Genomic DNA, 20783 nt, shown 5'->3' on the forward strand with positions numbered 1-20783 from the left:
TCTGGAGGAATTTATTAGACATAGAGATCCTAACCTCAGGACTCGGTCTGCTTCTAGAGGGGACTGTGAGGTGCCCCTCAGACGAACTGCCACAGGACAAAACACCATCTCTGTGAAGGGTTGTACAAACTGGAACAGCCTTCCAACAAGGATACGAGACAGTCCCACCCTGAGTGCTTTTAAAAATGAGCTTAAAAAATGGCTCAAAAACAATCAAACCTGTCAACACAGGTGAGATGTATTGTACATAATGTCATGTTTTGTTTTAATTTATTTATTGTAATCGTTTGTTGTTGTTGTGTCTGAGGACTACAGATGGAAAGTAGCTTTTAGCTAAATCTAGCATATTTACACTAAGGCATGAAAATGTATAAAGTGTTCATTAATGTGCATCATCAAATAAACAAAGAAAAAGCCAGGTAAACTTGGACCATGACTAATCTTTGGTAATGCTGTTGACTTTTAATCCTGGAAAATCCCTGAATCCAGTCTTTGGTCTGGATCTGCACCAAAATCTAATGGGGTCTACCTTGGCCTATGTCCCACCCCGCCAGCAAGTTGCATTAAAATCATTTGTGTGATCACATAACCTCCTGACTGCAACAACACACAGGGAGCAATGCCTTATAGACCCAAAGGAGCCCCAAAATACAAGACATCCAGAGTCCATGCAACATAGGGACCCAAAAATGGGAGGAAGACCCCCCCCACCCACACACACACACAGCTGTACTCAGAGCCTGATCCAAACCATGAATGGTGAGACCCAGTGAATAGACAAAAAGTGCACACCCACAACTAAATCACCCAGCTGTGACCCTCCACAGTCCCAAACGTTTCTAAGCACCGTGGTTAAATAAGAGTTAAAATAAAAATGTGAAATAGTGTGAAAACATGAATCCTCTGAACACAGAATCCAATTAACATTATTGTGTGGCTACACTTGTCTGGCAAAGGCAAGATTCATTATACTTTATTAAAACTAGTAGAGCATGAAAAGCATATTATCTGCCAAATTAGAAACATGTTACTCCAGGGACACCTCCCAATAAACTCTGCAGCAGAGACACAGCACAACAGACAGAAACAGAGAGGCGGCAAAAAGATAGAGATCTGTTCTGAAGGACCACCAAATGGTCCTGTAGAGTGCAGGTACAGGTGCTCAGACACTCACTGACATTTGAAGCTTCCCTAAACTATATCAAAATGAACAAAGATCTATTTCTATGTGTTGACCCAGATTTGACCTAGAAAAACTAGGCCAAGTCAGAGCTTCTGAACTCAAGAGGGTTGTGAGATGAACTCCTATCCCAAATGAGTTGTATCCATGAGGATTTGGAGTTGAGTCGTTGCACAGTGATGGCCATGGATGGATGGACACAGTGACAGACACACAGAAAGAATCCATTCCAAACTGTGTGCAGCTTATTAAGAATGACATTTATGAAGGAGCAAAGGAACCAAACAAGAGCTCGGAAAATAAGTGAGGAAGGTAAAAATATACAAATGCACCTACAGAAGACACTCTTTGACTTACTTTGGAGCATCTCGAGCTGTATGGTCCTGTTAATGGACAGACCATTTTCAAAGTCCAGGCTGCACACGTACTCTCCTTTGTCAGCTTCTGTTGCTTTCCATTTAGTCAAAGTCAGATTTCCTTTCTTGAGGTCTGATGTACGTAGCCCTCGGTTTTGCTCTGGAGTCCAGGTGAGATCCTTCAGGGAGAAAGAGAAGAGGATCTCTGCACCATTAGAAAGGCTCTTTGTTCCTGTGAGGACGCTGGCTCTTCCTGCGGGTTCTGGGAGGAAGAGCCAGCGTCCTCCTTGGAGGTCTCTGGCTTTAAGCTGTTCCCAGGAGATGTAAGCAGGAATAGAACATGGAATGCTGAAGGATGATGACTGCGATGTATACTGATGGCCTGAAGGATGTGGGGAGAGGTCTGAGCACAGAGAAATGACAAAGTTAGCATCTGAGTGAGAGCACTGCACTGCTTCTAAAGCGCAACAGTAACTCACCTATAACCGTAACAGAAGTTTTGGCGCTGGTTTGACTACCACCTTTCACAACACAGGTCCACACCCCACTGTCCCCACCTGTGGCTGTCACAGTCACTTGTTTGTTTTTTACTTCTCCTCGAGGATTCACCCAGTGTATTTCAGGAGCCTTAAATTCAGGAGGAGCGTCTGTGTTGCAGGACAAAGACACAGATTCCCCCAGCAGCAGGACAGGACCTGGAGTCACACTCACTGCAAAGTAATGAAGAACCTCTCAAGCTGGGATGCATTGACACCATAAAGCAGATCAATATCAGAGATCAGATTGATCAGAAAAGTTTTTCATGTACAGAAGTTATACAGCCTGTATAAAATTATTTCTTACCACCTGCAAAGTGAATGAGGTGCAGTCGATGTCCAGACTCTGTGTCCACATGTGTTTCTGTGTGTGTGTGTGTGTGTGTGTGTGTGTGTGTGTGTGTGTGTGTGTGTGTGTGTGTGTGTGTGTGTGTGTGTGTGTGTGTGTGTGTGTGTCTGTGTCTGTGTCTGTGTGTGTGTGTGTGTGTGCATGTGGGAGAAACCAAAAGAGAGAAATATTGAGAGAGAGCTTAATTTAACTTTTAAAATTTGTAACTTAAGGACCTTTGAACTTTCCTGGACCATATTTTTTCAGGTACAGAATTTTCCAAAATTCCTCAGTTGCATTTGCATATAGAGGTCACAGTTCAAAGTCGGGGGTGGTGTAGACGTACTTCTAAATTGTAAATTCTGCAGTATTAACACTGCAGTGTGAGCATATATTTCATTTAAAATATTGTGAATTCACCTATGTCACAATGCAAATGAACTCTGTCATTGTTTTGAATGGAATATATGCTCACAGTACATTGGAAATTTAATCTCACAGAATTTACTGTGCACAAATATGATGAATCATCCAGATGTTCCGGCTTCTTCTCGCTTCTAAAGACATGCAGGTTAGGTAAACTGAAAACTCTAAATTGCCCGTAGGTGTAAGTGAGCATGTCTGTCCATATAATAATAATAATAATAATAATAATAATAATATTGTTGTTGTTACCAACAAAACATTTGCTTTTTTTCTTACCGGTAATTTGGGATAGTCTGTATGTGGTGATGGAGAAATCTTTCCCAAACTTCATCAGTTTACAAATGAATATTCCAAAGTCTGTCTCTTCAATGGCTTTGATGGTCAGTGAGTAGTCAGACAAGGACACCCTGCTGCGCCATTTGTCTGAAAGAAAACGTTAAATCACAGTGGTTGTTACCATGGACACATCTGTTTCACTGGGTCACTGTCCAAATGTCTTACCTTGATTTACTGTCATGACAAATGTATTGTAGTAGATCAGCAGCGTGTTTAAGTCTGTGTGGTACCAGTACACATAAGTGCTGCTCCTGTCAGCCCCTGCTGTTGTCTTAAAGAAAGTAGCCGTCCCCCCCACCTGAGCATATATCACCTCATCAGCAGCTTCTAAGAAAGACAGAGGACAGGTGTTTTGTCTCAGCGACGCAATGTCCATTATTATAACATGATGTGCAGTGAGTGCGTCCTACCTGTTACTGAGAGGAGCACAGCAGCGATGATGATGATGTTGGGGGTCTGAAATAACTTATTCATCTTGGTGACATCTCTAAAAATAACAACAAAAAAATATTACAATAAAAAAAAAATGATGCATGCTAAAGTGCCAGTTTATTATACGGCAGTGTGCACAATCGTCAGGCACTCTAGAAATTTGCTGAGTTGGATAGTTTACCTCCTGAAATGTTCAAATATTTCTATTCCATCAAAAATCTATTGTTTTTTCATTTTCATTACAAAAACCGCACGATCATCAAATTAGACATCTTGTTATCATTTAATAATAACTACACCAACAACAAAATATTTTGTGCAAGTAGATGTACTGCTTAACATTATTTTGTGAAAACCTGATTAAATACAACTTGATTTTCTTATAAATTGGAGGAAGTGGAGATTTAACTACCTAAAATAAATGAATGAATAAATTTATTTTGGAAAATAAAAAGTGGTCATATATTGTCAGTGGTTAATTTTTTGTAGCTGCTGTGTGATTTTTTTTTTTTTTTAACTATCATTGCCGGATGACATAATTTGTTGTGAATGTATAAATATGCATTTTAAAGTCGATTTCGAGTGTGTGCTAAACACGAGCCAATACATTTAGTAATTTCACTGAAAACCTTGACGACCAACAATAAACCCTACATTTATAAAGACTGTATCATTTGTTGTTGTGTCTCTTTATTTGTTTGTTTTTCATTGTGTTTAGTTTATGTTAAATTGAAAGATCTACCTATGTTGTTTCGTACCTACATGATAGTAAATATTAGAAACACTTCGCAATGGATGATTTTATAACAGCCCAGTCTCACGGCAGTTCATGATGGCATTATGAAAAGTAAATTAATCTATGGGTTTGTGATACTGTCACTAAAATGGGCCGCTTTTCATGATGGAGACAGGAATTCATGTCGTGACGGGGGCACGAAAATGCAGGGTAACTGGAGGGGTTATGGTTAGGGTTTGGGGAAGTGAGACACTTATGTTATGGTTATGGTTAGCGTTAGGAGAAGGGGGAAGATTATAAAGAGTAAAATAAAAATAAAAAATGGGGCCCCAAAAAATGGGGCCCCAAAAATGGGACGCTTTTTGTGATGGGGACACGGAAAAAGGGAGAGTATGAACAAAACATAAAAAACCTTCACTTGTAAATGTTTTATTGTAGATATATGATGTATGCATATTTTTATACAGTATATTTGTAAGTGAATGTTGTAAAGTGATATGTCAAAACCTATTTGAGCATGATATTGATAAATTTAGCAAAAATCAGTTTTTACTTGAAAACCAGTCTTCATTTCTTTTCAATTTTGAGTTCCGCTGTGATAGAGTCAGAAGCTTCGTTGGGCTTTGTGGTGGTCTCAGATTGAGAGAGATTTGTGAAGATAAAAGAGTTGAGACAGCAGAGAGTAGGCGGCCTGCGGTGGGCTTTTGGATGAGAAGAGACAAGATGCGTATGCTGGGTTTGTGGTGGGCCTTGATTTAGGTAAAGTGCAGATTGTCATCCCGATCCTCCCCTCCTGTGCCTCTCACACCCCCTCTCTTCCTCCTGTGTTCCACGAAACACGGATCTCTGGGCGCTTACAGAGAGAGAAGAGGAGACCACAGTCTGTGCCAGCACACTGACACTGTGGTTTAAGGGCGACGTCTCACTCCCTCATCTTTCTCTTACTCCTGCTGCTTGAGCTGTGATGTGTGTTTGCCATAAAAGAAAAAACAAAACAGCTACACTAAGATTTTTTACGGTTCTTCTTACATTCACTCAAACGCTGTCAGATCTGAATTTGGATTCAAACTGCAGCTCTACTTTCAGATTTGATTGGTTGAGGAAGAATAAGACAAAACATCAAGAATAATTCAGAAGACGTGAGGATGAAGTCTGATCATGTTTTATTAAGTCTGTCTCAAGGACAAAGCAAAAAGGAGCCTCAATGGACTAGTGTCATAAAAGTTTTTTGTTTGTTTGTTTTTGTTTTTAGGACATATTTGACATTAATGTAAAATAAAATCTTTCATAATTGATGCAGAACACTTGTCAGCAATGTTATTTCATGTTTTAGATGAAAATGGCGATACTTTAAAATACGGGTACATTAATTACAATTATTTGATACAGCAATAATCAGTAAGTAACAGTTTATTAAGCGTTACGTCCGTCTACTGATCATTTAATAATGGTGTTCACTATCTTTATAAATGATTAAATATGAGTTAATACCTGAGTTAACATAAACACCACTAATAAATCATTAAGAAACACTGAAATCTTAGATCACTATTAGTTCATGCTTATTACTGTGTTACTAAAATTACCATTTATAAGTTATTAATAAATGTATTAACTCTTAATTAGCTATTAGCTATTGCTTATTACTGCATTAACTAACATGAACACTATTAATAAATGATTAACATACCAGTAAGTTGACTCTTAATTCATTGTTAGTTGATGTTTATTACTGCATGAATTAATATCAATTGATGTACCCTTTTTGTAAATTGGTACCTGAAGACACCTTGAAATAGAGAAGTTGTTTCTGTTTTCAGTAAATTTACATTTACAAAGCAACATATAAAATAATACAGACAGGAAACCTACAGTGGCACTCAGTAGAGCACCAAGGCACAGTAGATCCTTCAATCATCGCAAATGAAGAAGTAAAATGGCCCGAGCATAATCGGTCACTTTCACTGACAAAGTCAAAGTTTTTTTTTTACCGCTGTTATTTTCTTCCTCACACTTATATTAACAGATTTCTGGATCCACCTCTTTGTCCAGATCTGTTCCAAGGGTTTTTCGTTTTGTCCCTGGACCGTGACGCACTTCTTTGCTGATTGTCTATTGATGCTCTCAGTTGACCGGCTCAGAGATATCTAGAAGATTCCTCACCAACATCCAGACTTCTTTTTTAGTCTACAAGATGTTTCATCATTCAAGTAACTTCTTCAACTGAAGTTTTTTTTTTTTTTTAAACTGAAGTTTTCATCAGTCTTCCAGATTCCTCTGAATGGCTTAAAAATCACTTTAGTCATTTCATTTACTGCTAACATGCAAACATACAAACCAACAAACAAACACAGGCAACAATGTAATGTAATAATAGTTTTAAACGAAATACATTTGCAAAATATTTTGACAAATATATTTTTATGCATTTGTGTTATTCTTAACCAGAAACAAACAATATCTTCAACAGTATTTATCATAATTACAATTTGTAACAATGTATAGTACTGTATATGTTTTCAAGCAATTAACTGTCGCTGATTATCCTGTTTTTATATTTAAACAGAAGAAGCCATCCTATACAGACCCTGAGGACCATTGAGTCAGTACTTAACCGCAAATACCATAGCATGAAGCGGATAAAAGACTCCAGTCCATCAAGTACATAAATATAAATATATTATCAGTATATACGTAATGCTCACATTTTAATTTTGGGGAGGTCTTGTTGTAGTTAATAAACTTTTTATAATATTTTTGTGATTGAATAATCATCAATACTATCTTTGCGTTGTCATGTACTGATAACTACATCGACAAAAAAATCCATTGTTATTGTTCTTTTATTATTTTTATTTTGTTCTTTTTTAATTCCAAAATGAGACTTGACCGTGTTAATGTCTTGACAGCTCTTTAATGGAATTTAATTATTTATTGGAATAGAAATGGGCATTATAAACTGGGTTTTCTATTGCTGATGTCACTGACAAAGGAAATAGAAAAAAGAATCACCACCTGGTTGCGTTTTTGTCCAATTCTGTGGTGCCTAAAGATTCTGCACATGACTTAATATCTGTTAATGTTGTAGATTTTTGGGGGGTGGACACTTATTTTTATTTGGTATTAAAATGTCAATATTGTCATTAAATTAATCTGTCCTGTCATCATACGTCACAAACTGTTTAGGTTGTTTAAAAAAAGAAAAGAAAAGAAATGTTCCAAAACAAATATTTCAAATTTATGGTCATTTATGTATTAAATTGCAACAAGGCAACTTCGGTCACATTTCACATTGGATCTGGTGGAAAAGAAAAAAAAAAGGTACATTAACGAAAATCACTGAACTTAACAGGAGGTGAATGTAGATTGAAAATGGATGTTCAAAACATTACACCCGTGGACGTAACCCAGGAACTCACACACACAACACCATCATGAAATTAAACTGAACTGTATCTAATATTTATGATCATAAACATAGTTTATATCTTACCCCGTTTCAGCGGTAAATAATGTTGAAACCATTTAACATATTGTGAAGAGCTTCACACTTTTGATATATTTCAACATTTGCATAATACAAAAATATTTTCAAGCAGTACTGTTTCACTTTTGTTAGAAGAATATAAGTCAAGTCCACATTCTTTTATTGTGTAAATTCAATGTGCAGTGCATCGATCAGTCAATGTGTACGTGCGTTATAATCAAGCACAAAGGAAGGAATAAATTAAACATGAAGTTAAAGTCTTATACTGTAAGTGGTGTATGGCATTATGACCTTTGGCTTTGCTGGGCATCCTGCTTGTTGTCCAAAGAAAAAAGTCCACATAATACTTACAAGTACTGATGACTGGTGACTGATCTTCTGCAGTGATCTGGAGTTGTGTTGAAATGAAGAACCCTGATCAAACAAAACCCTCTTTTTTTAGTGTTGTGTCTCCTCCCTCACAGGTGATTGGTCTGCAAAAACAGTACATAGATATTAATCAACCCTAAAAAGCAGAATAATGACCTGCGAATGGCTGTCACACAGGAAGATCGTCACACACGGGAGTTTTTCTAAACTTCAGTGGCATAAGACTGTTTGTCCTAATAACATAATACGTCTTTGGATTAACACATATATGATATTGTGCAAATAAAATTAAGCCATGATTACAAAAAAATCTATAAAACAAAGACGCTGCAAAAATAATGAAAAATTTGTCAATATTAATTAATTTGTGACAAAAAGTTCTAAGCAAAAATAATCAGCTTGCATTAAAATGAAAGTCTTTGGTGGCTTATCTCGAGTGAACATCATGTTGATTTATTCATTATTCATTAGTTAATATTCTCAATGTTTTCTGTCTGTACAGAATTGACCTTGAAAGTAATTGGGATTTTATTATTATGATTTTTTTTTAACAGTGAGAAATCTTTTGATCTGTTATTCCCATACTAATGTAAGGGGAACAAAAAAGAAAAGCATTTTTATGTATAGCAGCAGATGGGTGCTTAAAACGTTCACTGAGTTTTACATAGCGATTGAGAAACATAGGTTTAATTATGTGCCATTTTAGGCAGAAGCAAGCATGTATGTTGTTTCTGAATTTTTTACAAAATGTAAATAAATTAAGAGTCTTAACTGCCTAACAATAATTTGATTCACTGCCATCTAAGTCACACATTCTGTGAAGCGTCTCGTTGGATTCATTATCTATCTTTAGCACATTCCAAACAGCACGCCTGTGGCTTTTTTTTTTTAATTTATTGTAATTGCTCTGATGATTTTCCCCAGTCACATAAACACATTTAGCTGCACAATTAGTGCATCAGGATTCAAGCTATGAACTGGTGCACCAAACCAGGTGATAAATGCAAATTAAAATGAAACATTTGCTCGGAAGCAACCCTTAAATAAAGTGTTAACAAGAAAAAAACAAGTAAGTCAACAAACGTATGCGCACAGAATATATATATATATATATATATATATATATATATATATTATATATATATATATATATATATATATATATATATATATATATATATATATATATATATATATATATATAAATAAGCAGAATGCATTTCATCTTTTGACAATTACCGAAGCTTGCCAGGTTTTGTGTCCAGATCAAATTTGTTTCTTCAATGAATAAATTGTGTTGTTGCATTTGTATTAATGGTGAATTCTTTAGTAATTTTTAGATCAATGTGTCTGCATGATAGCCTCCAAGCATCTGAGACAGAATTAAAGATCACCAAAAGACAAATAGTGATTAAAGAATTGTGCAAGTCATTTAACGGCACATTGTATAAATTCTCTGGCAAACAAAACAAATCACCAATCAACAGATTTCATCTAAATATATAATTGACAGCTAAAAAAGTGTGTTTCTGCCCCATATTAAGTTATTTTCATGTTTTTATATTAGGCGTCAAGAGTGTTTCAGCAAACTTTGCAGCATAAAATTAATTCTGCTGGAACAACATTTGGTTCCACACCAAATACAGAAAAATGGTAAATGGACTGTATTTATATACTGTAGCTCAGTGTGAAATTGACTCCATCACTGTGCTAAATGAAGTAGTTCAACTCTAATAAGACTCATTTATCCTACGATAGAGTTGATTTTGCTCTTTGAGAGTGTTTATGCGACTATTTGAAATGAGGCCAAAGACTAAATTTGAACTGTGTACATAACAGACGGTGCTGTAATCTGCACTAACCGGTAAAGAGACTGCATTTTTTACATTTTTACAATGTCACCTCGCATTCTCACACAGGCACACACACACATGCGCGCACACACACCGATGACGGGCTGCTGTCCAGCAAGGCTCGCAATTGCACACTGGGAGCAACTTGGAGACTGAGAACCATGTCAAAGGTCTGACGGGGAGCTGACACGAGGATCCTCTGTTCACAAGCCCACCAACATCTCCTCCTCAACACGTCTGTCAGCCAGCGACATATGAATTTAACCAAATTCTGGGTTTCAGTTCTAACTAATGAGACATAATCGATCAAAGAAGCTGATTAATATAAACTGGGCCGCATTCTGTAATTTTAAAATGTGATTCCAAAAAAACACAGTTGCAGGTTTCATCTGTCAACTAAGGGACATACGTATTTGATTTGATACATAGAAATATATTTGCAAAACATGAATATGTTTGTTAAATGATTCACTCACTCACAAATTATGTGGTTCTAATAAAACACAAGACAAACTGATTGTAGTCAGTACGATAGGCCATGATTTAACAGCACTCATTCAACTATTCTTTTTTTTTGTTATTGTAACACAAATATGAACTAAACTGATTGTTATTATTGTTGCAGTCTAACATCAACTGCATATATTTTTATGCAGTTTAGAGAAGGATTTATGTTTGGTTAATCATCTGTTACACTCCGCACGATTCCAGTTCACACTCTTACTGTATATTAACACAATGTACACCTGCAGGGAGCCAAACATCTGCTCGTGCTTATCTCTGCCCTTAACCTGCGGCCATGCCTGCACTCAATATGACAGAAAAACAGCATCTGTGCATCTCTTTTCTGAGTTTGTATCAGATGTGATCCTTACAGTATTGTAAGGAATGCTTGTATCATATACACACACACAAACACACACACAAAGCTTCAGGTGTATAACTGTACATTTTACAGAAATCCTAAAAAACGACGGCACTGAAATAACAGCCACAGTCATCACCAGTTCAACGTTTTTGATTCGTCCCCTTAAAACATTAAAAAAAATGATTTTCACACGTCCTCTAACTCCTTGTACACTGAAAAAAATTATACTTTGGATCAACTTAAAAAAAATTGATGTCATTTGTTACAGCTAATTTTTTTTAGTTTCTCACAATGTATATTTATGATTTTGTTATGTGATTCCAGCAGATTTAAACTGGGAACCACAATTTTCCATTAGACCAATGTAAATAAGTACTTTGAATGAAGTGCACTGTGTTTCACTTTTTTCAGTGTAGGTGACAGTAAATGAAAACATTTCGAGAGCTGAGCTCAGTAGTTTGGCGGTTAAAATAAAGTTGTTAAAACATTGATTACTCGTGGACATTTTCCCCGTGTTTAACTAACAGCTACACGGATCCACCAAGGCCTCAAAAAGCACAAACACACTGCTGAGGTGGTTTAGAGACACGAACCACAACAAGGACAAACAAACATGTCGTACTCGTCTCATGTGTCTCTCTGAGGTTTTTCACTTCTCTGCTCGCCGCTGAAGGCCTCACACCTGCTCCTCTCTGAGCTCATAATGAGACCGTAGTTTTGCTCTACAGAACAAAACGGATGCAAGACGACAGAAACCTTCACTGTTGGGCTCCTGCTGGATGGAGATCTGGAGACAAACGGTCCAATTTGATGTTTTTGGTGACTGGAAAACACCTGAAAGTGAGGACTCCCTCATTAGTCAGTGCACCACATCATGTCATGACTGAAAAAGAAAATCAAAAAGTGTGGGCCAAAAGGAAGATTGTTGGGTGATTCACTTTTTCACATACATCTCCTGCTTCCTCTCACTTCGCCCTCCGTTCTCTCCTACAGAGGGTTTCCCTCTTCGCCCTGCTGCCTCCATTTCAGTTCTCTCTTTGCACCGTTCATGTGAATTTTACGTGATTTAAGTGAATAAGGTCTCAAACACTCTGGAGGATGTTTGAGGCCATGCAAAGATGAGAAGTAAGTGATTGTGTAAGCATGCGCACGGCTACCTACGGCTGCTCTGACGTTTCACAAATCTACTAAATGTCAGTGGAAAAGCGACGTTCTGCTCAGTGACAGAAAGCATTTTGGTCTGTTACGAGTGGAACTTCATTCAAGTAGGTTTGAAACCTCACAGTTGTAACAGAGCAGATAAGACGTTTTTGTCTCTATCTCTCCCACTCACTACTTCACCGCCATCATGTGCCCGCTGACGTCCTCTTACTGTAATGGCTGTAGGCTGCTGCAGAATCACGTCACCAGAATGGAAAGTTTTGGTGTTTTGCAGCTGTTAGCACAGATTTCTAGGTAAGAATGACCGGCAAATATAAATAAATCGTGAACTGCAAACTGAAGATGAATATGCGATCATCTCCCATGTATTGGAACAGTAAATCCCATTTGTTTGTGTTCGCTACACATTGAAGAAATGAATATGAGAAGAGACTTTAGAATGTTTGTTTTTATTTATGGGTATTTAGACGTACACTCTAGAAAGGAATACACTGGCTCAACTTAATAAATTAAGATAATAATTTGCATGGATCATTTTAAGTAAGTCCAACTCAGCCAGTGACTGAGTAAATGCTATGAGACATTTATAGTCGGACTACCTCAAGCATAGCAAAGTACAGTGGGGAAAAAAGTATTTAGTGAGTCCCTGATTGTGCAAGTTCTCCTACTTAGAAAGATGAGAGAGGTCTGTAATTTTCAACATAGGTACACTTCAACTGTGAGAGACAAATGAGAAAAAAAAAATCCAGGAAATCACATTGTAGGATTTTAAAAGAATTTATTTGTAAATTATAGTGGAAAATACGTATTTGGTCAATAACAAAAGTTCAACTCAATACTTTGTAACATAATCTTTGTTGGAAATGACAGAGGTCAAATGTTTCCTGTAAGTCTTCACCAGGTTTGCACACACTGTAGCTGGTATTTTGGCCCATTCCTCCATGCAGATCTCCTCTAGAGCAGTGATGTTTTGGGGCTGTCGCTGGGCAACATGGACTTTCAACTCCCTCCACAAATTTTCTATGGGGTTGAGGTCTGGAGACTGGCTTGGCCACTCCAGGACCTTGAAATGCTTTTTACGGGGCCACTCCTTCATTGCCCGAGCGGTGTGTTTGAGATTATTGTCATGCTGGAAGACTCAGCCACGTTGCATCTTTAATGCTCTCACTGAAGGAAGGAGGTTTTGGCTTAAAATCTCATGATACATGGCCCCGTTCATTCTTTCCTTAACACAGATCAGTCAGCCCAGTCTCATGTTTTTTTTTTTGTTTTTTTTTTGTGCTCCCGTGACGAACTGAGCCAAATTTTCATGACAGAGCTTTTTAAACTCACGATTCCTAACTCTACTCCCACCCCCAACCCTAACCTTAACCATAATCTAATCTTACTCCTTCCCCCCACCCTAACCATAACCACCCCAACCCCCTGCTTCACTTTTAATTTCGTGCAGCCATCACAGAATGAATGAGAATGAATTCATGATGCAGTGACGAAAATGAGGCGCTTTTCATCACAATATCATCAACCAATAGATTAATATATATTTCGTGCTGCTGAAGCACGACTTGCCGTGAGACCAGGTTGGATTAGTCATCCTGTCCCCTTTGCAGAAAAACAGCCCCAAAGCATGATGTTTCCATCCCCATGCTTCACAGTAGGTATGGTGTTCTTGGGATGCAACTCAGCATTCGTCTTCCTCCAAACACGACTAGTTGAGTTTTTACCAAAATGTTCTATTTTGGTTTCATCTGACCACATGATATTCTCCCAGTCCTCTTCTGGATCATCCATATGCTCTCTGGCAAACTTCAGACAGGCCTGGACACATACTGGCTTAAGCAGGGGGACACACCTGGCATTGCAGGATTTGAGTCCTTCTCTGTATAGTGTGTAGCTTTTGTTACTTTGGTCCCAGCTGTCTGCAGGTCATTCATCAGGTCCCTCTGTGTAGTTCTGGGATTTTTGTTTACCGTTCCCATGGGATGACGTCTTGCGTGGAGCCCCAGATTGAGGGAGATTATCAATGGTCTTGTATGTCTTCCATTTTCTTATAATTGCTCCCAGAGTTAGTTTATTCACACCAACCTGCTTGACTAGATTCAGTCTTCCCAGCCTGGTGCACATCTACAGTTTTCTTCCTGGTGTCCTTTGACAGCTCTTTGGTCTTGGCCGTGGCTGACTTTGGAGTCTGACTGTTTGAGGCTGTGGATAGGTGTCTTTTATACAGATAACGAGTTCCAACAGGTGCCATTAATACAGGTAACAGGTGGAGGACAGAAGAGCTTCTTAAAGAGGAAGTTACAGGTCTGTGAGAGCCAGAAATCTTGCTTGTTTGTGGGTGACCAAATACTTATTTTCCGCCATAATTTACAAATAAACAGTGTGATTACAGTGTGATTTTCTGGATTTTTTTCTCATTTTGTCTCTCATAGTTGAAGTGTACCTATGTTGAAAATTACAGACCTCTCTCATCTTCCCAAGTAGGAGAACTTGCACAATCAGGGGCTGACTAAATACTTTTTGGCCCCACTGTATTTTGTTCAGAAATTCAGTATTCTTGATTTGCTTTGTCCTCCACAAGGTTAAGTTGAACCGACTATATTAAAGTGTTTAAGTGTTATTTAGTCATCAAATTATTTTGTTTAAGTTATTTTAACTTCTTTATTTTGTTTCCATTCTACTCAAAAATGTCCATTAATAGGAGAATCTGAGAATCTGTAAGTTATTTCACTGCGGTCAGAATAAACAGCATGTTGCAATTCTAGATTTATAATCAAACGTTTATTTTAAAAACAGTGTCCACCTATTGACTTTTCTACTAACATCTTGTCATAAGTTGTCAGCTTACTAAAATATGCACACATTCTTTAGGGCCCCTTCACACATAAAACGAAGTTGGGCGAAAGAAGCAAAAACCGGCTGAAAATCCGCAAACAAAAAAACAAAATGGGGAACCGCAAAACATTCCACCTGCTGTCAGGAGGACGCGTGTGCACGATACAGCAGCGCCGGTTTCAGTGTGAGCAGCTGGAACGTGTGGCATCACATTGCGCCGCTGCTGTGGAGGAAAAAAATTAAAACCATACACCATAAAAAACTCCACAATTTCTAATATTTTATCTCTCTTATGGAGCGGACGATACAAGTATGATCCTTCTGTTCCTGTGTATCTGACCCATGGTCATAAGACGCACAGTCATGAAATGACATGAATGAAGCAGTGCACTCTTATCATGTCCACATCTGCTGGACCGACATGTCCAACCGGCCCCGCATGTCCAGCGAGCAGTGCGCAAGGACAGACATTGCATCATATGGACCATAGCTTACGTGGGTGACGTGACATTTAGATTGCCAGCTGAGTGTTCACATGATCAGATGGTCCTTTTCATCTGGCACAGTCTTCTGATGTGCATACTGACCATTGCAAAGGTGATATATGTTTTCATGTATTTCCACATGTGGACAGCAAGCACACACATGTGCCTCATGGTGTAGAGTTGTAAGGTTGTGTCCTTCATAACGCGGTACATATTCTCAGCTGTGACTTGCGGGTCCAGAGATCTCAACAACAGCAGCTGTTTGCGGACACACCCACCTGTTCGATCAGCCCACAGAACAAAGTGTCACTCTCTGTTTTTTGTTCTGTGATTATTTATTTTAGATATTTGTTATGTAATTGTGTATGTAGTTATTGTAGTTTTTATTTATATACCTGTCATGGCTGTGTTCTGTCTGTTTTTAATTTAACACTTCATGTGCACTGAGCCGTCATTTCCAGCTGTCAGTGAGTGCCTGGCCGGCGATCAGCTGAGAGGCACCTTGCTCATACATGGTTGGATGGTCCCCATGTGATCTTGTCTGTACATAAATATCAGCATGTCATGCAAGTGTGCCCCCCCACCCCACAAGCTACATGTGTTGCAGGGGAGACGTGACACACATGCAGGCTACATGTGTGTGTGAGCGGAGGAAGCGGGGGAGAGCGCAATAAACACGCATGCCACATGTGTGAGGGGAGCTGACACACTGGTGTGTGTTGCTTAGTTATGCCACACTTGTGTTGCACTTAGACAATTTTCACAGACAGCTTGAATGTGGTCATCTGCACTCTACTCTCATGCCGGGAGCATGACTAGCCTCGCCTAAGTGCAGAGCAAGAGGGGTTGGATGTTCGTGTGTGGCACCTGGAATTTGGCCGACACCTACAAAGAGGGGGGTCGAATGGGCACTTGCAGGGCACTCTGTCTTTCGGCCGCTGGTGTGCGTGAATGGTTGTGGCGACAGCTGTACGAGGCGTTTGAGGTGGCTATAATTTTTCACAAGTGGCATGCGATTCCTCCTTCGTGTGCCAGTCAGCTTCAGTCGTGTATGTGTGAAGGGGCCCTAATAATTGAATATTTATTTTCATGCAGAAAATGCTCCACAATTTACGCCAGACGTACTAACCCAATGAAGCATTTTTTTAGACTGTCTATGTGTTAAACAACAGTGGCGTGTTGTGTGGGCCGCTGAAGAGGAGGTACTGCTGGCCCACCACCACCAGAGGGCACCCTGCCTGGAGTGCAGGCTCCAGGCACCAGAGGGCGCTGCCGCCTCACAGGAGCAGCCAGAGTGACAGCTGCCGCTCATCATCTTTGACAGCTGTCACCATTCGTCGGATCAGTGTCGGTATATCAGCCAGACGACATCTCCACCTCTTTGCCGAGATATCGTTCGACCCAGAAGGTAACATATCCAGCCAGCGAATTATTCTTTGACTAGAAAATACTTTTTGCCTTTGTACAGAGAGAAGAACAGCAGGAGATTGCTACACGGATAAGTACTTACATTCCTGCAGTGTTTTTCCTGACTAGAGGTGGAGGTGGTGTTTCACCCCACGTGTTGCTGGGTGCAGACGCACCCACATCTGACTGTTTCTATTCCTCGCCAGCAGTACCGGATCCGACAAGCGGAGGCAGTGGCCACCTGGAGTTCGGGACTTGGCGGCTCCAGTATTCCCGGGGTTCGGTGGCGGAGGAAATCGTGTGGTTCCGGTTCGGCTTGGACAGACGTCTCCTACCTTCGAGCCTGCCCACACGACACCGTTGTGATTGACTTATCGCTACAATTATTATTATTGGTTGTGATTGTTGTGCTTGTTTCACAACAGTAAAGTGTTGATATTTGACTTCCTCCATTGTCCGTTCATTTACGCCCCCTGTTGTGGGTCCGTGTCCCTACACTTTCACAAACAGGATATCTCGGCCAACGTCATGGATCCCGAGGGGCGTCAACCGGCTGTTGAACGGCCAATGGAAGACCAGGGCGCGCAGGCGTCCGCCGGAGGGGTGATCGGTGAGTTGCAGCGGATCCTCACCGCTTTCACGACTCGGTTGGATTTGATGACAGAGCAGAACGTCCTCCTGAACCGCAGGGTGGAGGCTCTCGCCGCGCAGGTGGAAGCGCACCCTCCGGGCGCCGCTGCGGCTCTCCCTCCCGTCGACCCTGCGCGTAACAGCGACGTTCCACTGGTCGTTCAACGACCCCTCCCACCTTCCCCGGAAGCATACATAAGCCCCCCAGAGCCGTACGGAGGCTGTGTGGAGACGTGCGCGGATTGGGCTACAGCGCTCTGGGAGCAAAATTCACGGCTCCTTCAGACATGTGATGGGTTTGTGAGGGAGTTCAGAACAGTGTTCGATCACCCAAATAGAGGAGAGACCGCTTCAGCCGTGCTGCTGTCAATGAGACAGGGGCGCCGGAGCGCAGCTGCCTATGCAGTCGACTTCCGCATCGCGGCTGCGAGGTCAGGCTGGAATAGCACTGCCCTCCGCGCCGCCTTTGTAAACGGACTGTCATTGGTTCTAAAGGAGCACCTGGTGGCTAAGGACGAACCGCGGGATTTAGATGGGCTTATCCATCTCGTCATACGATTGGACAATCGGTTGGAAGAACGCCATCGGGAATGAGACGAAGGGCGTGGCCGGGCACGCGCCGTCCCTCTCCCTTCCGGTTCCGATCGCGCTCCGCCCTCCCCACGCTCCACGGTCCTTGCGCCCCATGTGGTTACAGCTCCCCCTGCTGACGAAGCTATGGACACGAGCAGGGCCACATTTAGAGCACCAAATAGACAGAGGAGGCTGGACCACGGGGCGTGTTTTGTTTGTGGCTCGATAGAGCATCAATTGAGAGACTGCCCCGAGCGGTTAAACACCAACGCCCGCCCCTAGAGACTGGGCTAGGGGTGGGCCGAGACATTCACGTGGGACACACCCACATTGCCACTCGACTCCCAGTTACAATCCTTTATGAGGATTTAACCCTGAAGGCCCCAGCACTGGTGGACACGGGCTCTGAAGGGAATCTGTTAGACAGCAGATGGGCCAGGGAGATAGGGTTCCCTCTGGTGGCGCTTACCTCGCCTGTGCAGGTGCGGGCACTAGATGGCTCCCTACTCCCTCCAATCACTCACAAGACACCACCAGTAACCCTGGTGGTGTCGGGAAATCACCGGGAGGAGATCGAGTTTTTTGTGACTCCAGCCACCTCCCGTGTGGTTTTAGGATTTCCCTGGATGTTGAAACACAACCCCCGGATCGATTGGCCGTCCGGGGTAGTGGTTCAGTGGAGCGAGACCTGCCATCGGGTATGTTTAGGTTCCTCGGTTCCTCCCGGTTCCCAGGCCAGGGAGGAGGTCAGAGCCCCGCCCAATCTAGGGGCGGTGCCGGTGCAGTACCATGACCTTGCGGAGGTGTTTAGCAAGGACCGGGCGCTCACCCTTCCCCCGCACCGCCCGTATGATTGTGCCATTGATTTGGCTCCGGGCGTTGAGTTCCCGTCCAGTAGACTGTACAACCTCTCACAACCCGAGCGCGAATCAATGGAGACCTACATCCGGGACTCTTTGGCTGCCGGGTTGATCCGGAATTCCACCTCCCCGATGGGTGCGGGTTTCGTTTTTGTGGGGAAAAAGGATGGCGGGCTACGTCCATGCATCGATTACAGGGGGCTGAACGAGATCACGGTTCGTAACCGATACCCCTTACCCTTGTTGGATTCTGTGTTCACGCCCCTGCATGGAGCCAAAATATTCACCAAGCTTGATCTGAGGAATGCGTATCACCTGGTTCGGATCCGGAAGGGAGACGAGTGGAAGACGGCATTTAACACCCCATTAGGTCACTTTGAGTACCTGGTCATGCCGTTCGGTCTTACAAACGCTCCTGCGACGTTCCAAGCATTGGTTAATGACGTCTTGCGGGACTTCCTGCACCGATTCGTCTTCGTATATCTGGACGATATACTCATCTTTTCTCCGGATCCTGAGACCCATGTCCGGCATGTACGTCAGGTCCTGCAGCGGTTGTTGGAGAACCGGCTGTTTGTGAAGGGCGAGAAGTGCGAGTTTCACCGCACTTCTTTGTCCTTCCTGGGATTTATCATTTCCCCTAACTCCGTCGCTCCTGATCCGGCCAAGGTTGCGGCGGTGAGAGACTGGCCCCAACCCACTAGCCGTAGGAAGCTGCAACAGTTCCTCGGCTTGCTAATTTCTACAGGAGGTTCATTAAGGGCTATAGTCAGGTAGCTAGCCCCCTGACAGCCCTGACCTCACCAAAAGTCCCCTTCACCTGGTCGGATCGTTGCGATGCCGCGTTCAAGGAGTTGAAACGGCGCTTCTCGTCTGCACCTGTTCTGGTGCAGCCCGATCCTAGTCGCCAGTTGGTGGTTGAAGTGGACGCCTCTGACTCAGGGATAGGAGCTGTGCTCTCCCAGAGCGGGAAGACCGATAAGGTCCTTCACCCGTGTGCCTATTTTTCCCGCAGGTTGACCCCGGCCGAACGGAACTATGACGTCGGCAATCGAGAACTCCTTGCGGTGAAAGAGGCCCTTGAAGAGTGGAGACATCTGTTGGAGGGAACGTCCGTGCCATTCACGGTTTTCACTGACCACCGGAACCTGGAGTATATCAGGACCGCCAAGCGGCTGAACCCCAGGCAAGCCCGCTGGTCACTGTTCTTCGGCCGTTTTGACTTTCGGATCACCTACCGTCCCGGGACCAAAAACCAGAAATCGGATGCTTTGTCCCGGGTACATGAAGATGAAGTCAAGGCGGAGTTGTCGGATCCACCGGAACCCATCATCCCGGAGTCCACTATCGTGGCCACCCTCACCTGGGACGTAGAGAGAACCGTCCGGGAGGCCCTGGCATGAAGCCCGGACCCCGGAACGGGGCCGAAGAACAAACTCTACATCTCACCAGAGGCTAGGGCTGCAGTCCTGGACTTCTGTCACGGCTCTAAGCTCTCCTGTCATCCAGGGGTGTGAAGAACCGTGGCAGTTGTCCGGCAGCGCTTCTGGTGGGCGTCCCTAGAGGCCGACGTCCGGGATTACATCCAGGCCTGCACCATCTGCGCCAGGGGCAAGGCGGACCATCGCAGGGCTTCGGGACTACTCCAGCCGCTGCCTGTGCCTCATCGCCCCTGGTCCCACATCGGCCTGGATTTTGTCACGGGCCTCCCGCCGTCCCAGGGCAACACCGTCATCCTCACGATAGTGGACTGATTCTCCAAGGCGGCCCACTTCGTGGCCCTCCCGAAGCTCCCGACGGCCCAGGAGACAGCGGACATCCTGGTCCACCACGTTGTCCGGCTGCATGGGATCCCAACAGACATCGTCTCCGATCGCGGTCCCCAGTTCTCCTCGCAGGTCTGGAGGAGCTTCTGCCGGGAACTG

At 42.4% G+C, this 20783-nt stretch overlaps 1 protein-coding gene across 2 annotated transcripts in view; it reads right to left on the reverse strand.

Moving 5' to 3' along the window:
* LOC117514154 overlaps positions 1-20783 on the reverse strand; it is a 45170-nt gene that overhangs the window by 9525 nt on the left and 14862 nt on the right. For both annotated transcript variants that reach the window (XM_034174467.1, XM_034174466.1), the window contains exons 2-7: positions 8169-8290; positions 3573-3649; positions 3328-3489; positions 3103-3249; positions 2016-2246; positions 1538-1939 (exon numbers count right to left, since the gene is read on the reverse strand). In XM_034174467.1, coding sequence (XP_034030358.1) covers positions 1538-1939; positions 2016-2246; positions 3103-3249; positions 3328-3489; positions 3573-3636 — 1006 coding nt within the window. In that variant the 5' untranslated portion in view covers positions 3637-3649; positions 8169-8290. The remainder of the gene's footprint in view (positions 1-1537; positions 1940-2015; positions 2247-3102; positions 3250-3327; positions 3490-3572; positions 3650-8168; positions 8291-20783) is intronic.

This window comes from Thalassophryne amazonica, chromosome 7 (assembly GCF_902500255.1).
Source record: "Thalassophryne amazonica chromosome 7, fThaAma1.1, whole genome shotgun sequence".
Classification (NCBI taxonomy): domain Eukaryota; kingdom Metazoa; phylum Chordata; class Actinopteri; order Batrachoidiformes; family Batrachoididae; genus Thalassophryne; species Thalassophryne amazonica.